The 18,239-nt window shown below is 33.5% G+C and overlaps 2 protein-coding genes and 1 pseudogene across 2 annotated transcripts; 1 reads left to right on the top strand and 2 right to left on the bottom strand.

Annotated features, from left to right (window-relative positions):
* On the bottom strand, positions 451-4,218 carry LOC105172314 (annotated as a pseudogene).
* Positions 4,275-6,535, bottom strand: LOC110011276. The gene is given in 3 exon segments (XM_020697406.1): positions 4,275-5,155; positions 5,158-5,305; positions 5,336-6,535. Coding segments are annotated over 3 exon segments (2,229 nt in total).
* LOC105172280 (protein TIFY 5A-like) lies at positions 13,638-18,239 on the top strand. Its single transcript, XM_011093661.2, has 3 exons — positions 13,638-13,800; positions 15,080-15,146; positions 17,250-18,239. Exons 1-3 carry the CDS (start codon positions 13,730-13,732, stop codon positions 17,433-17,435), a joined length of 324 nt encoding a protein of 107 aa, XP_011091963.1. The 5' UTR covers positions 13,638-13,729; the 3' UTR covers positions 17,436-18,239.

The following is an 18,239-nucleotide window of genomic DNA, read 5'->3' as shown; positions in this document are numbered from 1 at the left end:
AATCCTATATCAAAAGATTTTAACTCAAGTCATTTTGGTGAAGACAAGTTTTCAACTAGTAAATTATCCTCAAGCATAAAACATGTATTCTTCTTACACATAACATCATCAAACCAAGATTAATCCAAAATTAAAGGGGTTTTATCCTGCCAAAATTTTTCAAAATCAAGCAAAAATTTTCCATAAGGCTAAGGAATTTCCACAAAACTCAATTTTCAAAAGTCAAGAAGATCAAGCACAAAAATATCTTTTCGATTTCAACAATCAACAAGAGCAACAACCATTTTCAACATGCAACCAACAACACCTATTTCAGTAAACATGCTCAATAATAATACCCCCACACTTAAAATCCACATTGCCCTCAATGTGGACTATGACATGCAACTCAAGGAAAAATTAAAAGGAGAGAGTTTAAGAGAGCGTCCCTGAGTGCATGTGGCGAAGAGGTCATGGTGTGGGTGGTTGCCTTAGTGTCAGCCCGAAGTGTTCAAATAAACCCATCAAATTGGTCTCTATGCGAGCGATTTTGCGAGTTATGTCGTCCAAGGTTGTTTGTTGTGGAGTCGGAGGTGGCGGTTGTGGTCGAGTTGTGCTGGTGTTCTCTTCTTGCGCCGTTGTTTCGTTGTTGGCCTCGCTATCCTCATCATTGTCTTCATCCTCATCGTCTTCATCATCGCTTTCGTCATTCACGGTGTTGACGTCGAGCGAACAGCGGCGGCGGCGGCGATTAGGGCGACAACGACGAATTTGCTGAAAGAAAAAATCGAGGTCAATTATCTCCTTCCCTATTTTCCGATTGACATATTATTCGATTTTCTGATTGTATGTTTTTTTTTAAATAAATAAAAAATAAAAATAAAGTGGGGTAATTAAAGAGAAAGAAGGGGAATGAAGGTGAAAAACAGTCTACGAAGTGCGACTAAGCGTGGGCACGCTTAGTGACATCTCCAAATCTGTTTTTGTGAGATGATGTGAAACAATGTTGAAAGATCGACTAAGCGTGGGCACGCTTAGTGGGATCTCCAAATCTGTCCAATTCAGCCATCCAAACAGAATTGAATAAAATTTGCAAAAACTAAAATTAAACGAAAGAGGAAAGGAGAGGATAGGGATTTCATGGGTTGCCTCCCATGCAGCGCTTTTCTTTAACGTCTTTGGCTAGACGAAGAGAAGTTCGTTTAGGTGAGCGTGGGATCCACAAGTTGAATTTTTTCGATTGTTGATGTTTGAAATCCCTCGTAGAAAGGCTTGAGTCGATGTCCATTCACCTTGAATACCTTTTGAGTGTTGGGGCTCTTGATTTCGATTGCACCATGAGGGAAAATATTAGTAATAATAAAAGGTCCAATCCAACGAGAACGCAACTTACCCGGAAATAACTTGAGCTTAGAATGAAAGAGGAGAACTTTTTGTCCGATAATGAACTCTTTCCGAGATATGGTGCGATCATGGAATGCTTTTGCTCTTTCCTTGTAGATTTTTGAATTCTCATAAGCATCATTCCGTAATTCTTCGAGTTTTTGTATTTGCAACTTCCTTTGCCCTCCCGCTTCATCCATTGACGAGTTGAATTGCTTGATCGTCCAATACGCCCTATGCTCCAGTTCGACAGGGAGGTGACAAGATTTACCATAAATCAAACGATATGGGGACATACCTATGGGTGTTTTGTATGTCGTACGATAAGCCCAAAGTGCATCATCCAAGCGTGTACTCCAATCCTTCCGGTTAGGATTCACCGTTTTCTCGAGTATGGACTTGATCTCTCGATTGGAGACTTCCGCTTGGCCATTCGTTTGGGGATGGTAGGCGGTCGAGATTAGATGCGTGATGTTGTATTTCTTAAACAATGCATCGACTACCTTGTTGCAGAAGTGTGTCCCTCGGTCGCTTATAATTGCTCTTGGCATGCCAAACCTAGAGAAAATGTTAGCCTTGACAAATTCCACGACAGTTTTAGCATCATCGACACGAGTGGCCTTTGCCTCTACCCATTTAGACACATAATCTACTCCTAAAATGATGTAAGTCTTGCCAAAAGAAGATGGGAAGGGGCCCATATAGTCGATCCCCCACACATCAAATACTTCGCACACAAGTACTGGGGAAAGGGGCATTTGATTACGATGGCCAAGATTACCTACTTTTTGGCAATTTTTCACAAGATTTACAAAATAGATATGCATCTTTAAACATATTTGGCCAAAACAAGCCGCATTCTAGTACTTTTCGTGCTGTTCTTTTTTGTCCAAAGTGGCCTCCACATGCATATGAATGGCAAAACTCAAGAATAGAGGGGATTTCAGTTTTAGGGACGCACCTTCAAATGATTTGATCCGAACAAAATTTCCATAAGTAAGGCTCATCCCACACATAATGTTTGGCATCACTTTTGATTTTATCTTTTCGTGCTCTAGTTAAATCTCATGGTAAGACACTAGTGACTAAGAAATTAACAATATCAGCGTACCATGGGGTGACTCCTTGAATGGTGTGGAGATGTTCGTCCGGGAACTCATCGTTTAGAGGTGATGGATTCCCATCGGTGACCAATCGGCTAAGATGGTCAGCTACGAGGTTCTCCGCCCCTTTCTTGTCCTTGATTGTTAGATTGAATTCTTGTAACAGTAGTATCCATCTTATCAATCGTGGTTTCGCCTCTTTCTTTGACAACAGGTATCTCAACGCTGCATGGTCAGAATACACAACAACTTTAGTTCCAAGTAAATAGTGGCGAAATTTTTCTAAAGCAAAAACAATAGCCAAAAGTTCTTTTTCCGTTGTTGTGTAATTGCTTTGAGCGCTATCCAACATTCGTGATGCGTAGTATATCACATGGGGATCTTTTCCAATCTTTTGGCCTAGGACAGCCCCAATGGTGTGATTACTAGCGTCACACATTATTTCAAAAGGATGATTCCAGTCAGGTGGACGAATCACCGGTGCAGACGTTAGGGAATCCTTTAACTTGTCAAAGGCCTTCATGCACTCTTCATCAAATGTAAAAGTGACGTCTTTCTACAGCAGCGCACACAGTGGTTGGGCGATTTTCGAGAAGTTCTTTATAAACCGTCGATAGAATCATGCATGTCCAAGAAAAGAACGAATCTCCCGCACACTAGCGGGGTAAGGTAAAGATTTTATGACGTCTACTTTAGACCTATCTACTTCTATCCCCCTAGAAGACACGATATGTCCTAGAATTAAACCTTGATCGACCATAAAATGGCATTTTTCATAATTTAGAACGAGGTTTTTTTCTATGCACCTTTCAAGTACTTTAGTCAATTTTTCCAAACAATCTTCAAATGAGTTTCCGTAGACAGTAAAATCGTCCATAAAAACTTCAATAAAATGTTCAACAAAGTCAGAAAAAATACTAACCATACATCATTGGAAGGTAGCGGGTGCGTTGCAAAGACCAAAGGGCATTCTTCTATAGGCGAAGGTTCCGAATGGGCATGTGAATGTTGTTTTCTCTTGATCTTCTGGCGCTACTGGAATTTGATGGAAACCTGAATATCCATCAAGACAACAATAATGAGATTGACCGGCTAATCTTTCTAACATTTAATCTATAAATGGAAGTGGAAAATGGTCTTTTCTCGTGGCGGCATTAAGCTTTCTATAGTCAATACAAACTCGCCACCCGTTTTGAACACGTGTGGGTACTAAATTTCCAACAGAATTTTCGACTACAGTAATACCTGTTTTCTTAGGTACTACTTGAGTTGGACTTACCCATTCGCTGTCAGAAATTGGAAAGATCATACCTGCATCGAGAAGTTTCAAAATCTCTTTCTTTACTACCTCCATCATCAAAGGGTTCAACCGGCGTTGTGCTTCCCTTGAAGGTTTTGCGCCTTCCTCTAGGAGTATTCTATGCATGCAAGTCGAAGGGCTTAAACCTTTAATGTCGGCAATAGTCCATCCAATGGCTTCTCGAAATTCGCAAAGCACTCGGATAAGTTTTTCCTCCTCAAGATCGGTGAGCTTGCTTGAGATGATCACCGATAGTGTTTTGTTCTCCCCCAAGAATGCGTACTTAAGGTGTTTTGGTAACTCCTTTAATTCCAATGCGGGTGCCTGCAATATAGAGGGAACAATTTTAGTGTGAGAATGCGGTAATTCGATGAAAGCAATTTTGTAGGTAAAAAAAATTCGAAGGGAGTCGAGTTCAGAAACGGTGTCACCGATGTTTGGATCTATGATCATTTTTTTCTCCAAAATTTTTGCTTTCTCCAACGTGAGGCTTTCGTCTAATGCATATTTCACATGGTAGGTAAGTTAGTTGGATACCTCATGGATTCATAGATGTTGAATCTTATGATTTCACCATCGAATTCCATAGTGAGACTTCCACTGTGCACATCGATTTTTGTTCTAGCCGTCTTGAGGAATGGTCTTCCTAGCAGGATTGATGTGGAATTGGGGGAGTTGTCTTCCCTCATATCCAATACGTAGAAATCGGCAGGGAATACTAATTCATTTACCTGTACGAGAACATCCTCCAAGACTCCTTCCGGGTAGACTACAGAACGGTCTGCGAGTTGGATGACTACCCCTGTTTCCTTCAAAGGGCCAACTTTCAAGGACTCAAAAATGGTTAGAGGCATAACATTTATAGATGCTCCAAGATCGCACATGGCCTTCTTTATTCCAATCATGCCAATTTTACAAGGTATGGAGAACGTACCTGGGTCCTTACATTTTGAGGGTAATTTTCGTTGGAGGATTGCAGAGACGTTCTCTCCCATACTTACTCGTTCGTTTCCCTTGAGTTTTCCCTTGCTAGTGCACAATTCTTTGAGAAATTTCGCGTATCGGGGTATTTGCTTGATGGCATCGAGTAAAGGGATGTTTACCTCTACTTTGCAGAATGTCTCAAAAATCTCTTTTTCTTCCTCTTCCTTCTTCGCTTTGGTGAATCTCTCTGGGAAGGGTGGTCTAGTTACCAAAGGCTTCGGATGATCCACTTCGTGTTCGGTTTGTTCTTGTTGGACCTCAATTTCTTTTTCCGGCTTTCTTTTCGCACCGTGCCCACGTTTTGTGTCTTCTTCGTTCACATGTTCCTGCAGTTCTTTTCCACTACGAAGCGTAATAGCACTAGTGTTTTGTCTAGGGTTAATAATAGATTGAGAAGGTAGCTTACCTTGGACTCGAGCTTACCAACAGATGACGCCAATTGACTGATTTGAGATTCTAGATTTTGAATGCTCGTCTGGGTCTGTTGTTGGAGCTGCTGGGTCTGTTGTTGGAATTGTTGTGTCTGTTGTTGGAATTGTTGGAAGTTCGCCTGGGTCTGTTGTTGGAATTGTTGTGTGTTGGTCACTAGCGCTTTCATCATGTCTTCGAGGGATGTGTTGGGCTTGGGGTTAGGTTGTGGAGGTGGTCGGTATTGAGGTTTTTGAAAGTGTTGGTTACCGTAACTCAGATTCGGGTGGTCCCTCCATCCGGGGTTGTATGTTTTGGAGAAAGGATCATATCTTCTCTGTTGTTGTCCGGCGAATCCTCCTACGGCGTCGGCATGTTCGGTAGTTGATTCTTGAAGAGTTGGGCACATGTCGGTTGCATGCCCCATTAAGGTGCAAATACCACACGCTTTGACTTGTTGGTAAGTATCTGCAACAACTTTTTCAATAACAGTTGTTAGTTGATTTAAACGTTCTTCAAGATTACATACCTCGTTGCTCTTCCTAGGTGGATCATCGTGTCTAACCCTAAATTGTTGCGTGTTGGACGCCATAGTCGAGATTAGTTTACACGCCTCGGTTGGGGTTTTGTCGAACAATGCTCCGCCACTTGCCGCATCTATCAGTTTTCTATCCATATTTGATAGACCTTCATAGAAATACTGGATCAACAGGTGGTTCGGGATTTGATGATGGGGGAAACTCTCCACTAGTCGATTAAATCTTTTCCAATATTCGAAAAGACTTTCTCCCGCGAATTTTCGAATTCCGCTGATCTCCTTCCGGATTGTTGTGGCTCTTGAGGCAGGGAAGTATTTCTCAAGAAACTGCTTTTTGAGATCGTTCCATCTTGTAATGGATCCTGAAGGTAGGAGATACAACCAATCTTTCGCTTGATCGGCGAGAGAGAAGGGGAATGCTCTCAATTTGACTTGTTCCTCGCTTATGCCTTGTGGTCGCATTGCGAAACACACCACATGGAATTCCTTCAGATGCTTATGTGGATCTTCACCTGCGAGACCACGGAAGGTAGGAAGTAAATGAATTAATCCAGATTTCAGTTCAAAATCTACCTCTAAATCGGGGTATTCAATGCACAGTGGTTGCTGGTTTAGATCGGGCGACGTCATGTCATTGATCGATCTTTCAGGGATCAAAGCCATTGTCTCTTCTTCGGATTTGCTTAGGGATTCCTCAAACTCCAAAGTTATGTCTTCTTCGTCTTCGTATGGAGCGGATGCTCCTTCCGATTGTTGCTTAGTTTCCCGACGAAGTCTTCGTGCGGTCTTTTCGATTTTAGGGTCGTATACCAATTTACCTGTATGAGAAGACCTTGGCATCAATGATGATAAAAATCAAGTGACTGAAAATAAAGAAATATACTTAAAAACACCAATCCCCGGCAACGGCGCCAAAATTTGATGAGTGTCGAAGTCACCAAAAATAATTCCTACTACACTTGTGAAAGTGGGAGTAGGGTCGGTCCACAGGGATTGGTTTTAAGTTAATTTCTTTTGGAAAAATAGAAAATAATGGGGAAGGTTGTTGATAAAAAAGAGGTGATCGAAAATTAAATAATTAAAAATATCTGGTAAAAGTATGAGAGAGAGATTTTCCGGTTAAGGCTGGGATCAAGCTTGATTCTTGTGAGTTGATCATTGATGCAAGAATAACACATGTATGGACAAATAAACCAGTTATGGTCGTTGGTACGACCTAACAACCTCACCTTTTCTTACTTTTTCGTTAGCCAAGGTACGATCGTTGACTAGATCTCTAATTAACAGACAACCTTGGGAACGTCCACAAGATTTAATCTATTAACAGCATTAAGAATTAGAAACGCCTGATTCTAATCAACAAACTCCTACGAGGACAATTCGTTTAAACTAGATCATGCATTCCCCATAACATAATTAAATACTGTGACATAACTAATCATGCTACGTTGCCACTAAGTATTGAACTAAATAAACAATTACACGGATTTATAAAGTTCAATTAGCTAAGCAAACCTTCTTGATAATGAACAACCGACCGAATTATTCATAAATCAGACGTTTGTAATTAAAGCACAGAGAATAACATGAATATTTGTTTGACAAGTGTAGAACGCAGATTAGATCTCACAACATAATGGAAATCAAGCAATCACCATACCTTAACCAGAAAATAAGGAATTTAGCCGGACATATTAATGGAAGAACACACTAGAAAGTGGAATTCCATTAATTCCGGTAGTAAAATAAAATAAAATAGAAGAGATGAACAGAGAATTCTATAGAATTCTAAGATAAAAACTGAATGATTTCTAATGAAGAGATCCCCCCTATTTATAATAAAAGTCCCCTACGAATCTAGACGTAGTGGGGGGATAAATACGTGATAAACTCTAAAAAGGTAAATAGATTACAAAAGATAAGCTTTAAAGAATCCTTTCTAAATCTAAACACTTGATTCCTTTATCTCTTGGGGAAATCGCTCGTGCTTATCTTTATCCCGAGTTGACTACTCCATTAAGCGTGGGCGCGCTTTGTCAATTCTGCAGAAATTTCCTTGTAATCTTCCTTTTTGCTGAATATGCAATAAAATCACATAATTAGGAATATTTTGGATTAAAAAGGAAGATTGAATTGCTATAAAATCATTATAATTGCAGAGTTATCAACCTCAATTGAGCACATTACAAAATTCTATGGGAGAAAATTATTAGCTAGCAAATTGCAGTTTTGGAAAGTGCAATTTTAGTCATCTTTTTTATTTAAAATTAAGAAGACTTACCTCATAGATGGATAAATGTACCTACACACATTTATGTACATCTATACAAGGTATATATATTAGTGGGAATAATATTATTACACAATAATACAACACAAAAAATAGTTCCCCTTCCCTAGTCTCTCTCTCTCGGCCGCCTATCTCTCCAACTTTTGGAGTTTTTTTCTCTTTTTTTCTTCTGGCAAAGAAAGCATTGGAATTCTAGTACCGGTGTGGTGTGGAAGAATTAGAGGATTCCTGAGTTGGAGCCTCACGTGATTGTTTAGAGTAGGTGGATTCCGACAAAGGTAAAATTTCATTCCTTAGTTTCTTTTTCGGTTTCTTTATCTTTTTACCTCAACCCTTTATGTTATTATTTCTTGTTAATTCTACATTGAACGTACAGGAACTCCAAAGGTACACCCCTTGGATCCGTTGTTTTATGCTTTAATTTTATTATTGTATGCATTTTACGCTACCGCTACCGCTTCTGCTCGTGCGTTCCCTGGCTGTACCACACGATCCTTTACAAAGTCAATAAATTATATTGCAATTTTTTCATATCCTACCCTATAAAATACCCATAGGGTCTTATTAAAATTATACCTAAAAGATATAATCAGAGTTTGGGTCTTACTCATTTGAGACCCATTTTTTCCTTTTACAATATATTTAAAAAAAATTCTCAAATTTTAAATTTACATTCTAGTCAACTTATTAGTGGATTTTCATGGCCCATCGGTCGTTAAATTAAAACTAATTACTTGAATTTCTACAGGTGCAAATTAATTGTCACTGAAATTTAAAATAACGGACTTGATTTGGTCCAAACGGATTGATACTAGTAAAATTTAAAAAGATCTTAAACTTATTGAAATAATGAACAAACGATATTAATTGATTATGAGGTTTAGACAAGTTCAAAATAAGAACAAAAACGTAAGAGTTGGAAAAAATAAATAAAATTAATTATAATGTATCATTTGAATTTACATTTGCATTCAATTTTGATTTGATAAATTTTTCATTCTCTGAGTTCAAACAAATTTTGTATTTCTATATATTACTCTAATTTAACTAAATTAATTTTCGTCCTTATTTTTTTATTTTCTAAAGTGTCAAGTTAAGTTTTGGTTAGTTTGATCATAAAATCAATTCTTGAGTAGTTACGGGATCAATATAAAAATCTAGCATATTTGGAAAAAAATTTAATATGTAATCAATATTAATAAAATATGTAATGAAACGACTATACACTATTTAATTTTTTAAATATTAAATAAGAATAGTTGATTGATTTACTAAAAGTTTACTAATTCAATAATTTTAAACAAATGAATAAATGAATATTTAATTTGGACATTAGTTTATATCAATACCCATAGGTATTTGAGGATGTCAGTCATTACCCATACCCATGGATATTTTAGGGTATTAGATCCTACCCATATTCACCCATTTAATTTTATAGGTCTAAATAGAGTAGGGTCTTCAACCCATCAGGTAGAATATGGGTATTAAAATTATTTTTGAGTATAAGTAGGGGTATTAAGATTTAGACTTATGTACTTTTTAATATGTAGAATTTTTTTTTTTTTTGGGTAAATGTAAGTTTTATTTATAAAACATGATCGTACAGTACAACAGTGCTTAACTGGTGGTTTCTCCCACAACAGGCCAAGGGATACGCCATAATCTATATAACGCACATAAACTAACAGAACAAGATAAATTAATACTCATAATCCTCTGTCTAATATCTTCCACAATAATGGTGGCTATGATATTCGGTAGTCGCTCTCAAAGCGTCTCAAATTTCGTTCCCTCCAAATATGGTAAATTCAAGCAGCTAGGAGTGCACTATAAGCTAAGTTAATGATATGTTTTCCTCTCCATTTCCTTGCAGCCAACTCAACGTCCCGTGACTTTATAATGAAGCAATTCACCTCCCTAGACACGGGTAGTAAATTATTTTATTTAAATTAATAGAGGGATAAATTGTTATTTTTTCTCATAAGAATATAGTCTGCTCATTTATAATAGCACAAGAGGATAAATTGCATTAAACCCTATTAAGAAAAGCGTCCCCAGGTCCCTTGGATGTTCTTTAGTCGCACACTATGTGATTGATTTCATGTTTTGGCTTGTGAATGATCTATTTTGTCCTCATTTATGAAATTAGAAGAGCTCAAAATATTCGATTAGCACTTAATTTTATTTTTTCTCTAATTCCAATACTCCAGAAAATGAGGTATGGTAAGCTGGAGAAACAATAAAATTAAATATTAATGGAATATTAGGGTTCTTATAACTGGTAAATAAGGATAAAATCGACACTATCCAAACGACACTATTCCCGGATTCAAATTTTACTTCCGTATAAAATTGATCGAAAAAATAAAAAGTATGAGACCAAAACGATAAAAAAATATATATTTTATTTTTATTTTTATTTACTCTATTATACACACGTATATATAATTTTTCTCCAATTCTTTTTTCCTTCCTACTGGTAATACCGTACATAATCGCAAGACAGAACATAACAAAATCGCTGAAAATTTACTATATTGAAGTGAACGATGAATATTTTTGTTAATGATATTCTTGGTTGATAAATATTTTTATTAATAAGATTTTTAAGTTTTTTATATACTAAAGTTATATTAATATAATATTAATTTGTTTAGTTTCTTAAACACAATGAAGAGAAGAATTATTCAGTAAAATTACAAAAATTATCTTTTTTTCTTAATCTATTTTGTTCGTACCAAACAAGTGGAAGTATTATTCTTCCCTTCCCTTTCCCCATTCACTTTCCCTTCCCCCTTCGCTTCCTTTTTCATTTTATTTGAACTAAACCAACCCTTAATTATCTCAAATGACTTGATTTTGACGAAAGAATTTAAAAAAATAATTTTAAATAATTTAATTTGAAAGAAATATGTAATTCATTCATATTTATCAAAACATAATTCAAAATAAAAATTAAAGTATTTAAAATTATTTAAATTTAGAATTATCCAAATATATTTAAAGAATTATTATTTAATTTTTTTATTGTTGATCTTTATTTTTAATTTTTTAATTTAAATACAACGTATATATATAATTAATGACGATATTAAAATTATTATTTAATTTTTATTATTTTTTTTTCTATAGTATGTCATCTGCATATATATTGACATGAGTTTATTTTTTGTGGGCAAGAGAAAAAGGAGAAGGCAACCCAACAAAATATCTTGAGTTGCTGTAGATCACAATCACGTGAGGGCATCAGCATCTTGTCTGCTTTGTTTGGTTGCTTTCACAAGGAAAAGGGCCTAACCAACTTCTAAGTAACAACTTTCCCTTATTTGGAAACCACATCCTAAAGTGGAATCCAAACACTGCCTAGTAAATAAATCTCAAAATAAAAATTAAATTAAATTAAAATAACAATAAATATGAATTTATAAATGTTAAAAAAGGCTAATATTAGAGAATTAAAATAATAATTTTTATAATAATGATAATATTTTTCCTAAAAAGCATTTTAACTAATAATTAATATTTTGCATAAAATTATCACTATAATAATTTGCAGCACGTGCATAGTGACAATGCATTTCATCAAATACGAACGCTATGAATGTATTTTTATCAGGAAAAAATGAAAGCAACTTTCTTGTGATCACAAATGAGCAAATCACTCCCTTATGAAAAAACAAATAGCGATTTATCTCTCTGTATTTTTTAATACACAACAATTTACCCCCCTATGATTTTTAAATGAAGCAATTTACCTTCATTTTAAAAAGTATATGGAGATAAATTGCTATATTTTTTTATAAGGGGATAATGTGCTCATTTTCAATACCATAGGAGGTAAATTGCTATTCACCTGATGATTATTATTTGTATATACTAACAATTGAGTATATAATTTTTTTCAGAATTAATTATTTTGTTATATTATTAAAATAACATATATTTCTAGTGATAATTTTATACTTAGTTTTTTAATATTTTGTCACTAATATTGTCATTTATGGTTTTGTCTGTAAACACAAAGAATAAGGCCAATAAGAATTCTTGGAATTTTAGAAATAAGACTGAGTAAGATTAAAATGCTACTTTCTGTGTTTCATTAATTTTGAAAATCTTTATTTAATTTTATTGACTAAACTAACCCCATTATAAATAAAAAAAAATGGGGTCAAAATATATTTTGCTCCGCTGAATTATCATTAAGGTAGCGTGTTATTCTTGTAATACTGACAACCTGCAACTAAATATTTGAACAATATTACCCTTATATTATATATACATATTTGTAGTTCAAAGATTTTTTTTAAAATTTAATTTCTTTTAATTGGAAAAAATATATTTTAATTACAATAAATTAAAATATAATTAGCAAGCTGAAAAAAATTCAAAGTTTATTACATTTTACATACTCAAAGTTTAAGTAATGAGAGCGTATAATAAATACGCAATAAAGTTTTCATGTAATTTGACAATAAAATTAAATTATTAACTATTTAATTTTTTAGATAAGAATGAATAATTACATATCTATTTTTTAAATACATTTTATTTGAAAATTTTGAAATAAAATATTTATTTATTTTTTTGCTAAAAGTGTTTTAACTTTTAGTTAAGCATATTACATTGTCTATTTCTTTTCAAAAGTATATAAGAGTTATTAGAATATTATATTTGTTGTTTATCTTTTATATATATATATATATATATATTAACTTATTACTTTACTTTACTTGAAAGTCTTTTTTGTATTTGTTATACACATTTATTATTTTACTTTTGAGTATGTAAAGTGTAATAAAATTTGAAATATTTAACTTGATAATTCTATTTTAGTTTATTGTAATTAAAATTTACTTTTTCCAAGTAACTTTTTTACTTAAACTTAAAATGCAAAATAATTTTTTTTAAAAAAAAAGAGAAATCCTTAAATTATTATAATATAAGGGCAAAATTGTCAAATATTTAGTTGCAGGGAGAAAGTATTATATTTCTTAGTTTCGCAATGTAATCTTAAGCATAGTTGAAGAGGAAAAAGTGTACGTAACCCTAAAAAAGATATGATCTATAAATGGTTTACTCGGTACAATTTCACCAATCAAATAATTATTTCAGAGATAGATAAAACTTGACTTTAAGATGGGAAAAAATTCCCGCAAATTAGCCTTTTGGTAATTATGATAACGTTATTTTTTAACGTAGCATAATACATCTCATAGCTCCGAGACATATATAATTTCAATCGCAAACCTTAATTCCATTATATTTTTTACGGAAAAACAGCACGTGCCGACCTCCATTAAAATTAATCTTGAGGAAAATTATGATTGTTTACATAAGAAATTTAACGAAATCAAAATTTGATACTGAAGTTGTAATTAAATTTTTTTAACTTACGCAATACAGTGTGGAAAGCTAAAAAATAATGAGATCAAAATCGAAAAAAAAAGACAACATTACTCAAAATCTGACCCCCAGGAGTTAATTATAGTGGGACCAATGCAGCTTTGTGTTTTATTTTCATCACATGGAGAAATATAAATTAAGGAACATGTTCCACATGTCTCAGTCTATATGAGATTTTTTGTTTTAGCCCATGCAGCTCTCACTCTCCGTACACTCAAATTGTAGACCTATAAGAGCAAGACCCTTCACATACATTTGTTTCCATCAGAGTGAGTGCTGTTGAAAGACACTAAAATACATGAGGGAAATTGTGAAGTGAAGAGATAGGGAAGAGAGGAATGAGGAGAAGCTGCAACCTCAACCTTCACAATCCTCCTTCCTCATCCTTGAGTTTTTGCTGTAAATTGAGGTATATAATTAGCTTGGATCATTTAATTCTTTTTTTTTTGTTCGGGTTATACTGTATTATTTTTAATAATTTTATCGGTCTGGATTTTAAGATTAACAGTATTTTATTCCCTTGTAAAAGTATAAATAGACAGATTTTTTCTGTATGGAAAGAAAAAAGCTGTATTACGGTTCTTGAACCTTTAAAAATATAAATATGAATACAAAGGAGTTCAAATCCTTTCATTTTAATTCTGAATTAGGTTTTGATGAATAGTGGTGGATTTCAAATTCCTTTCAAAATGAGTCATTTGAAATCCTTTTTTCAAATCCAAATACATCCTTAGATAGTTTAGGAAGGTATCGCGACCCCTTCTCAAATAGTCATTCTGTTTGTTAATATTTTTTGAGGAAGGTATCGCGACCCAAAAATAAAGAATTATTGAAAACAACTACTGCTAAAGAATTATGCCAAAACCAGTACAATATATCACAGTGAAACAAAATTTTCATGGCTTTAGCTATTGTTAATGTTTTGATCTCGCTTGCAAAAGCAATAATCAAGATTTCACTTTTAATCATGATATTTAATTATGCCAAACTTTTATATTTCTTCTAGCATATGTTGCACTTTATGCATCATTTTTTATAATCAAAGTGTAGTGTTATATATCTAATATGGATGGATAGTAATTTATCCAACTGTGATATTGAAAATAAGCACATTATTCCCCTATAAAAAAAATATAGCAATTTATTTTCCTATATTTTTAAAATGAAACAATTTACCTCTCTGTATAAAGAGGTAAATTGCTTCATTTTAAAAATCTAGGGGGGTAAATTATTGTAATTTAAAAAATACAGAGAAATAAATCGCTATTTATTTTTTTTCTAAGGGGGTAATTTGCTCATCTGCTATATCACAAGGGGTTTACTTGCATTTTTTTTCTATCTAATATTTCCCAATTAAATTTTGATGAAATAGTATTAATTGTTTCAATTAGCCTTCCTTCTTTTTTGAAGTTGTTGAGGTTCACATGCTTACTATCCGATCAATAAAGACCACAAAAATTAGTTATACGTAGCATCAAGGTAAAGGGTTTAGCTTTTAGGCCTAAAAGATTGAGCATACTAAAGTGTTTGATTAAACTTATTTAAAAAAAAACATATAAAATATTTTTAAATTAAACATATTAGATATTATTTTAAAGGTAAATTATTGATGAAATTATTATAAATAAATAAATTAATATACTTTATGAGATGTAAGTAATAATAATAATAATAATTTTTAATTGTAGGAGATGCATGAACCAAAATCGGAACCAGATCCATTACATCTTCTCTAGTGACGTGACTGAACTTCAGGTATGTAAATATACTTTGTCTTGCCATTTTTTTCTTTTCATTTATTTGTAATATAGAGGTTGATACAAGAAAACTGCGCACGAAATTAGAGTATAAATTGGATTCTAATCTATAAGTTTTTGGTCCATTGGTAAGGGAGTCGGATTTTCAGACAAATTCTTGTCTAAGGGTTTGGATCCTCAGAGTCATACCTGTCGGAAGAGATTTAACTCTTTTGCTCCCTCTTCGGATGTAATTAGTTTCATCTTTGATATCGGATGAAAACACCTGCGGAGATGTAGGTGTATAGAAGTAGGTTTTGTAGATATTTTTTCTCAAAGGCATGTTTGCCTAGGTCGATGGGATTAAATATGATGGAACTGTTGATCAGATATAAAATTGAATGATTATTGATAATTAGTTCTTTAATTTATTATTCTGTGTTTGATTGGACAAAGTGTCTAGCGTAAAATCTTAGGTACGGACCCCCATTTTATTACAAAACAAAAAGTGGGATTTGACGCGATAAAATGGTCGTTCTAAAAATTGTTTCTAATTGGAACAGTTTTTAGAACTCTTGAGGAATGGAATCAGGTTGCTGAGATCATAATTATCTTATATTTTATCCTTTATTTTTAGAACAGTCGGACCATTACGAACATCGTTCCAGATTTTGTGTTAATTGGAACACTGTTACACATGCTATTTTTGGTTGAATGGATACTGAAGTATATTTATTTTTAATTAATAGTTTTTTCTCCTTCTCTTATTCTAATATTCTCTTTTAAATTTTTTTATTTTTTATTATAATTATTTTCATATTATTAGTTTTTATAACAAAAAAATTAATAAATAATGTTTAGTCATTTTGAATTTTTGCGATCATATAAAAAGAACTTTTGTATGAAGTGATAAAAAAAAAAGATTTTTGAAAAAAAATAAATTTAGAGAAGTAATGTGAGAGAGAAATGTGGAGTAGTTGGTAGTTAAGAGAAAAAAATATATATAATTGTGAGATTATTAAAAAATATTCATAATGTTTGGATTCGTTTTCTGAATGTTTTGTAGAGATAGCGAGAGAAAAACAAAGATAAATAAGTGTGTGTTAGAGATAGTATATATGTCTGGATTTATTTTTAGAGATAATTTAAAATAAGTATTATATGTTTAATATTGTGTTTTGGAAAACAAAAAAATTACTATTTATTGTCAAATCATGTCCTTTTTATATTTATTTATGTATATGTGTGTATTTATGCTAAAACATTTAAAAATACCTAAATAAGGCATATGGCAAACATTGGGTATGTTTTGACTTATCTCGAAAATAATTTAAAAATAAAAACAAACATAGTGATTGAAATTATTAATTTGACTAAATTTTTTTAATAAAAAATAAATTTAAGTATTAAAAATTAGTATGATATATATATATATATATATATATATTATATATATTTTTTTTATAATAATATAGATGTCTCGGGGAAGTGCCTATCTAATATGGTGGTAGGAAGCCCATGCTAGTCTCAATCATTTTGTCAATCACAATAAATTACTCCCATCACAAAAAAAAAAATAAAATATACATCTTAGTGCGATATTAATAATTATGGCAAAAAATTATAGTAAATAATATTATTAATTATGATTAAATAAAATCGATGTAAAAACATTATTTTCTGCAGCTAAGAGTCATGGTAAATACATTTGTCATGACTTATAGCCATAACAAATATTTTAACTACCCTGGCAAAAACTATGGCCAACAAACCGTTGCATAGCGATAGTCAATAACTACTTGTTATGATTAATTATTATTAACCATGATAATTAATTAGACATATTATGTCTCTTGCAGTGCTAGTTGTATGTTGATGTGACAATGCCAACTCTTAGCCACGTCATTTTCAATTAAATAGTTGCGGGTTTTATTTATTTATTTTTATGGATACAAAAGTTGCGTTGACGAGTGATTTATGAGTATCGCTATGATCTGGGCACCCGGCTTGAAACATGTCTTGGCCTGTGCTGGTGATGACCGGCAGAGCCGAAACCATTTGAATATTTTTGACACCTAAACCCCGAAAAAAGAAGCAAATCGTTCCATATATGTATGTGCAGGCAATAGCTATCCTGTGGCTTGCTAAAAGAGTGACGGACGAGAGACGTAACGAGTTGGAACGGAATAGATCACCATCTCGGCAGCAGCTCCAATTCCACGGCAGCAGAGGCCTCTCTTTGAAGAAATCTCTGCAGAAATTCCTCCGGAAAAGGAGAGACAGGATTCAGGCGTCCATGCCATACTAGACCGTCACGTTACCTATCTCTAATGAAGATTGGTTATGCTGCAATTCGAGCTGTAATCAACCAGTGTGCTTCTTCTTTAGGGAAATTATGTCATAAAATGAAAAAATAATTAAAACGCATAATTTTTACAAAGGGTTTTTGCTCCTTTTGAGCTCTCTTTTCATAGTTTCTGTAGTCTTAAAAATCCAAGGGAAGGATGGAAATGGGAGGTATGCAATGCGCGATGTGAACTGGTGCTTGTGATACGAGATATTGTCCGTTTTGATTTTTAGAGACTTTTAAGTTATATATGCTCTTCACTACATGGACCGGTTGTCGGCACTAGAGAAGTGTGATACGAGATATCGTCCGTTCTGATTTTTAGAGACTTTTAAGTTATATATGCTCTTCACTACGTGGACCGGCTGTCGGCACCAGAGAAGTGTGATACGAGATTTCGTCCGTTCTGATTTATAGAGACTTTTAAGTTATATATGCTCTTCACTACGTGGACCGGCTGTCGGCACCAGAGAAGTTGGTGTTCCCGCCAAAATTTGAAGTACCGGAACCAATCATAAGCTGAATGTAGAGTTGTGTTCGTCCAGCGGTTGTTAAATTTGGAGCTGAGGTAAAATGAAGAATCACATGCAAGTACAAAGATTGGTAAGGTTGGGGCAGACAGTGTGTTACAATATCTCCAAAACAGAGGGTTTGAGGCAAAGTTGTGTTTATGTATTTAGATAGTATGTATATGGTTCCATCCTTGGAGTTCATCTATCAAACAATCTATCTATCTATAAAAGTGTGAGTGGTTTGGATCTTTGA

Source organism: Sesamum indicum, linkage group LG10, assembly GCF_000512975.1.
Source record: "Sesamum indicum cultivar Zhongzhi No. 13 linkage group LG10, S_indicum_v1.0, whole genome shotgun sequence".
Lineage (NCBI taxonomy): Eukaryota > Viridiplantae > Streptophyta > Magnoliopsida > Lamiales > Pedaliaceae > Sesamum > Sesamum indicum.
Note: the sequence above shows the minus strand (reverse complement) of the source record. Positions and strands in the feature narration are given on the sequence as shown.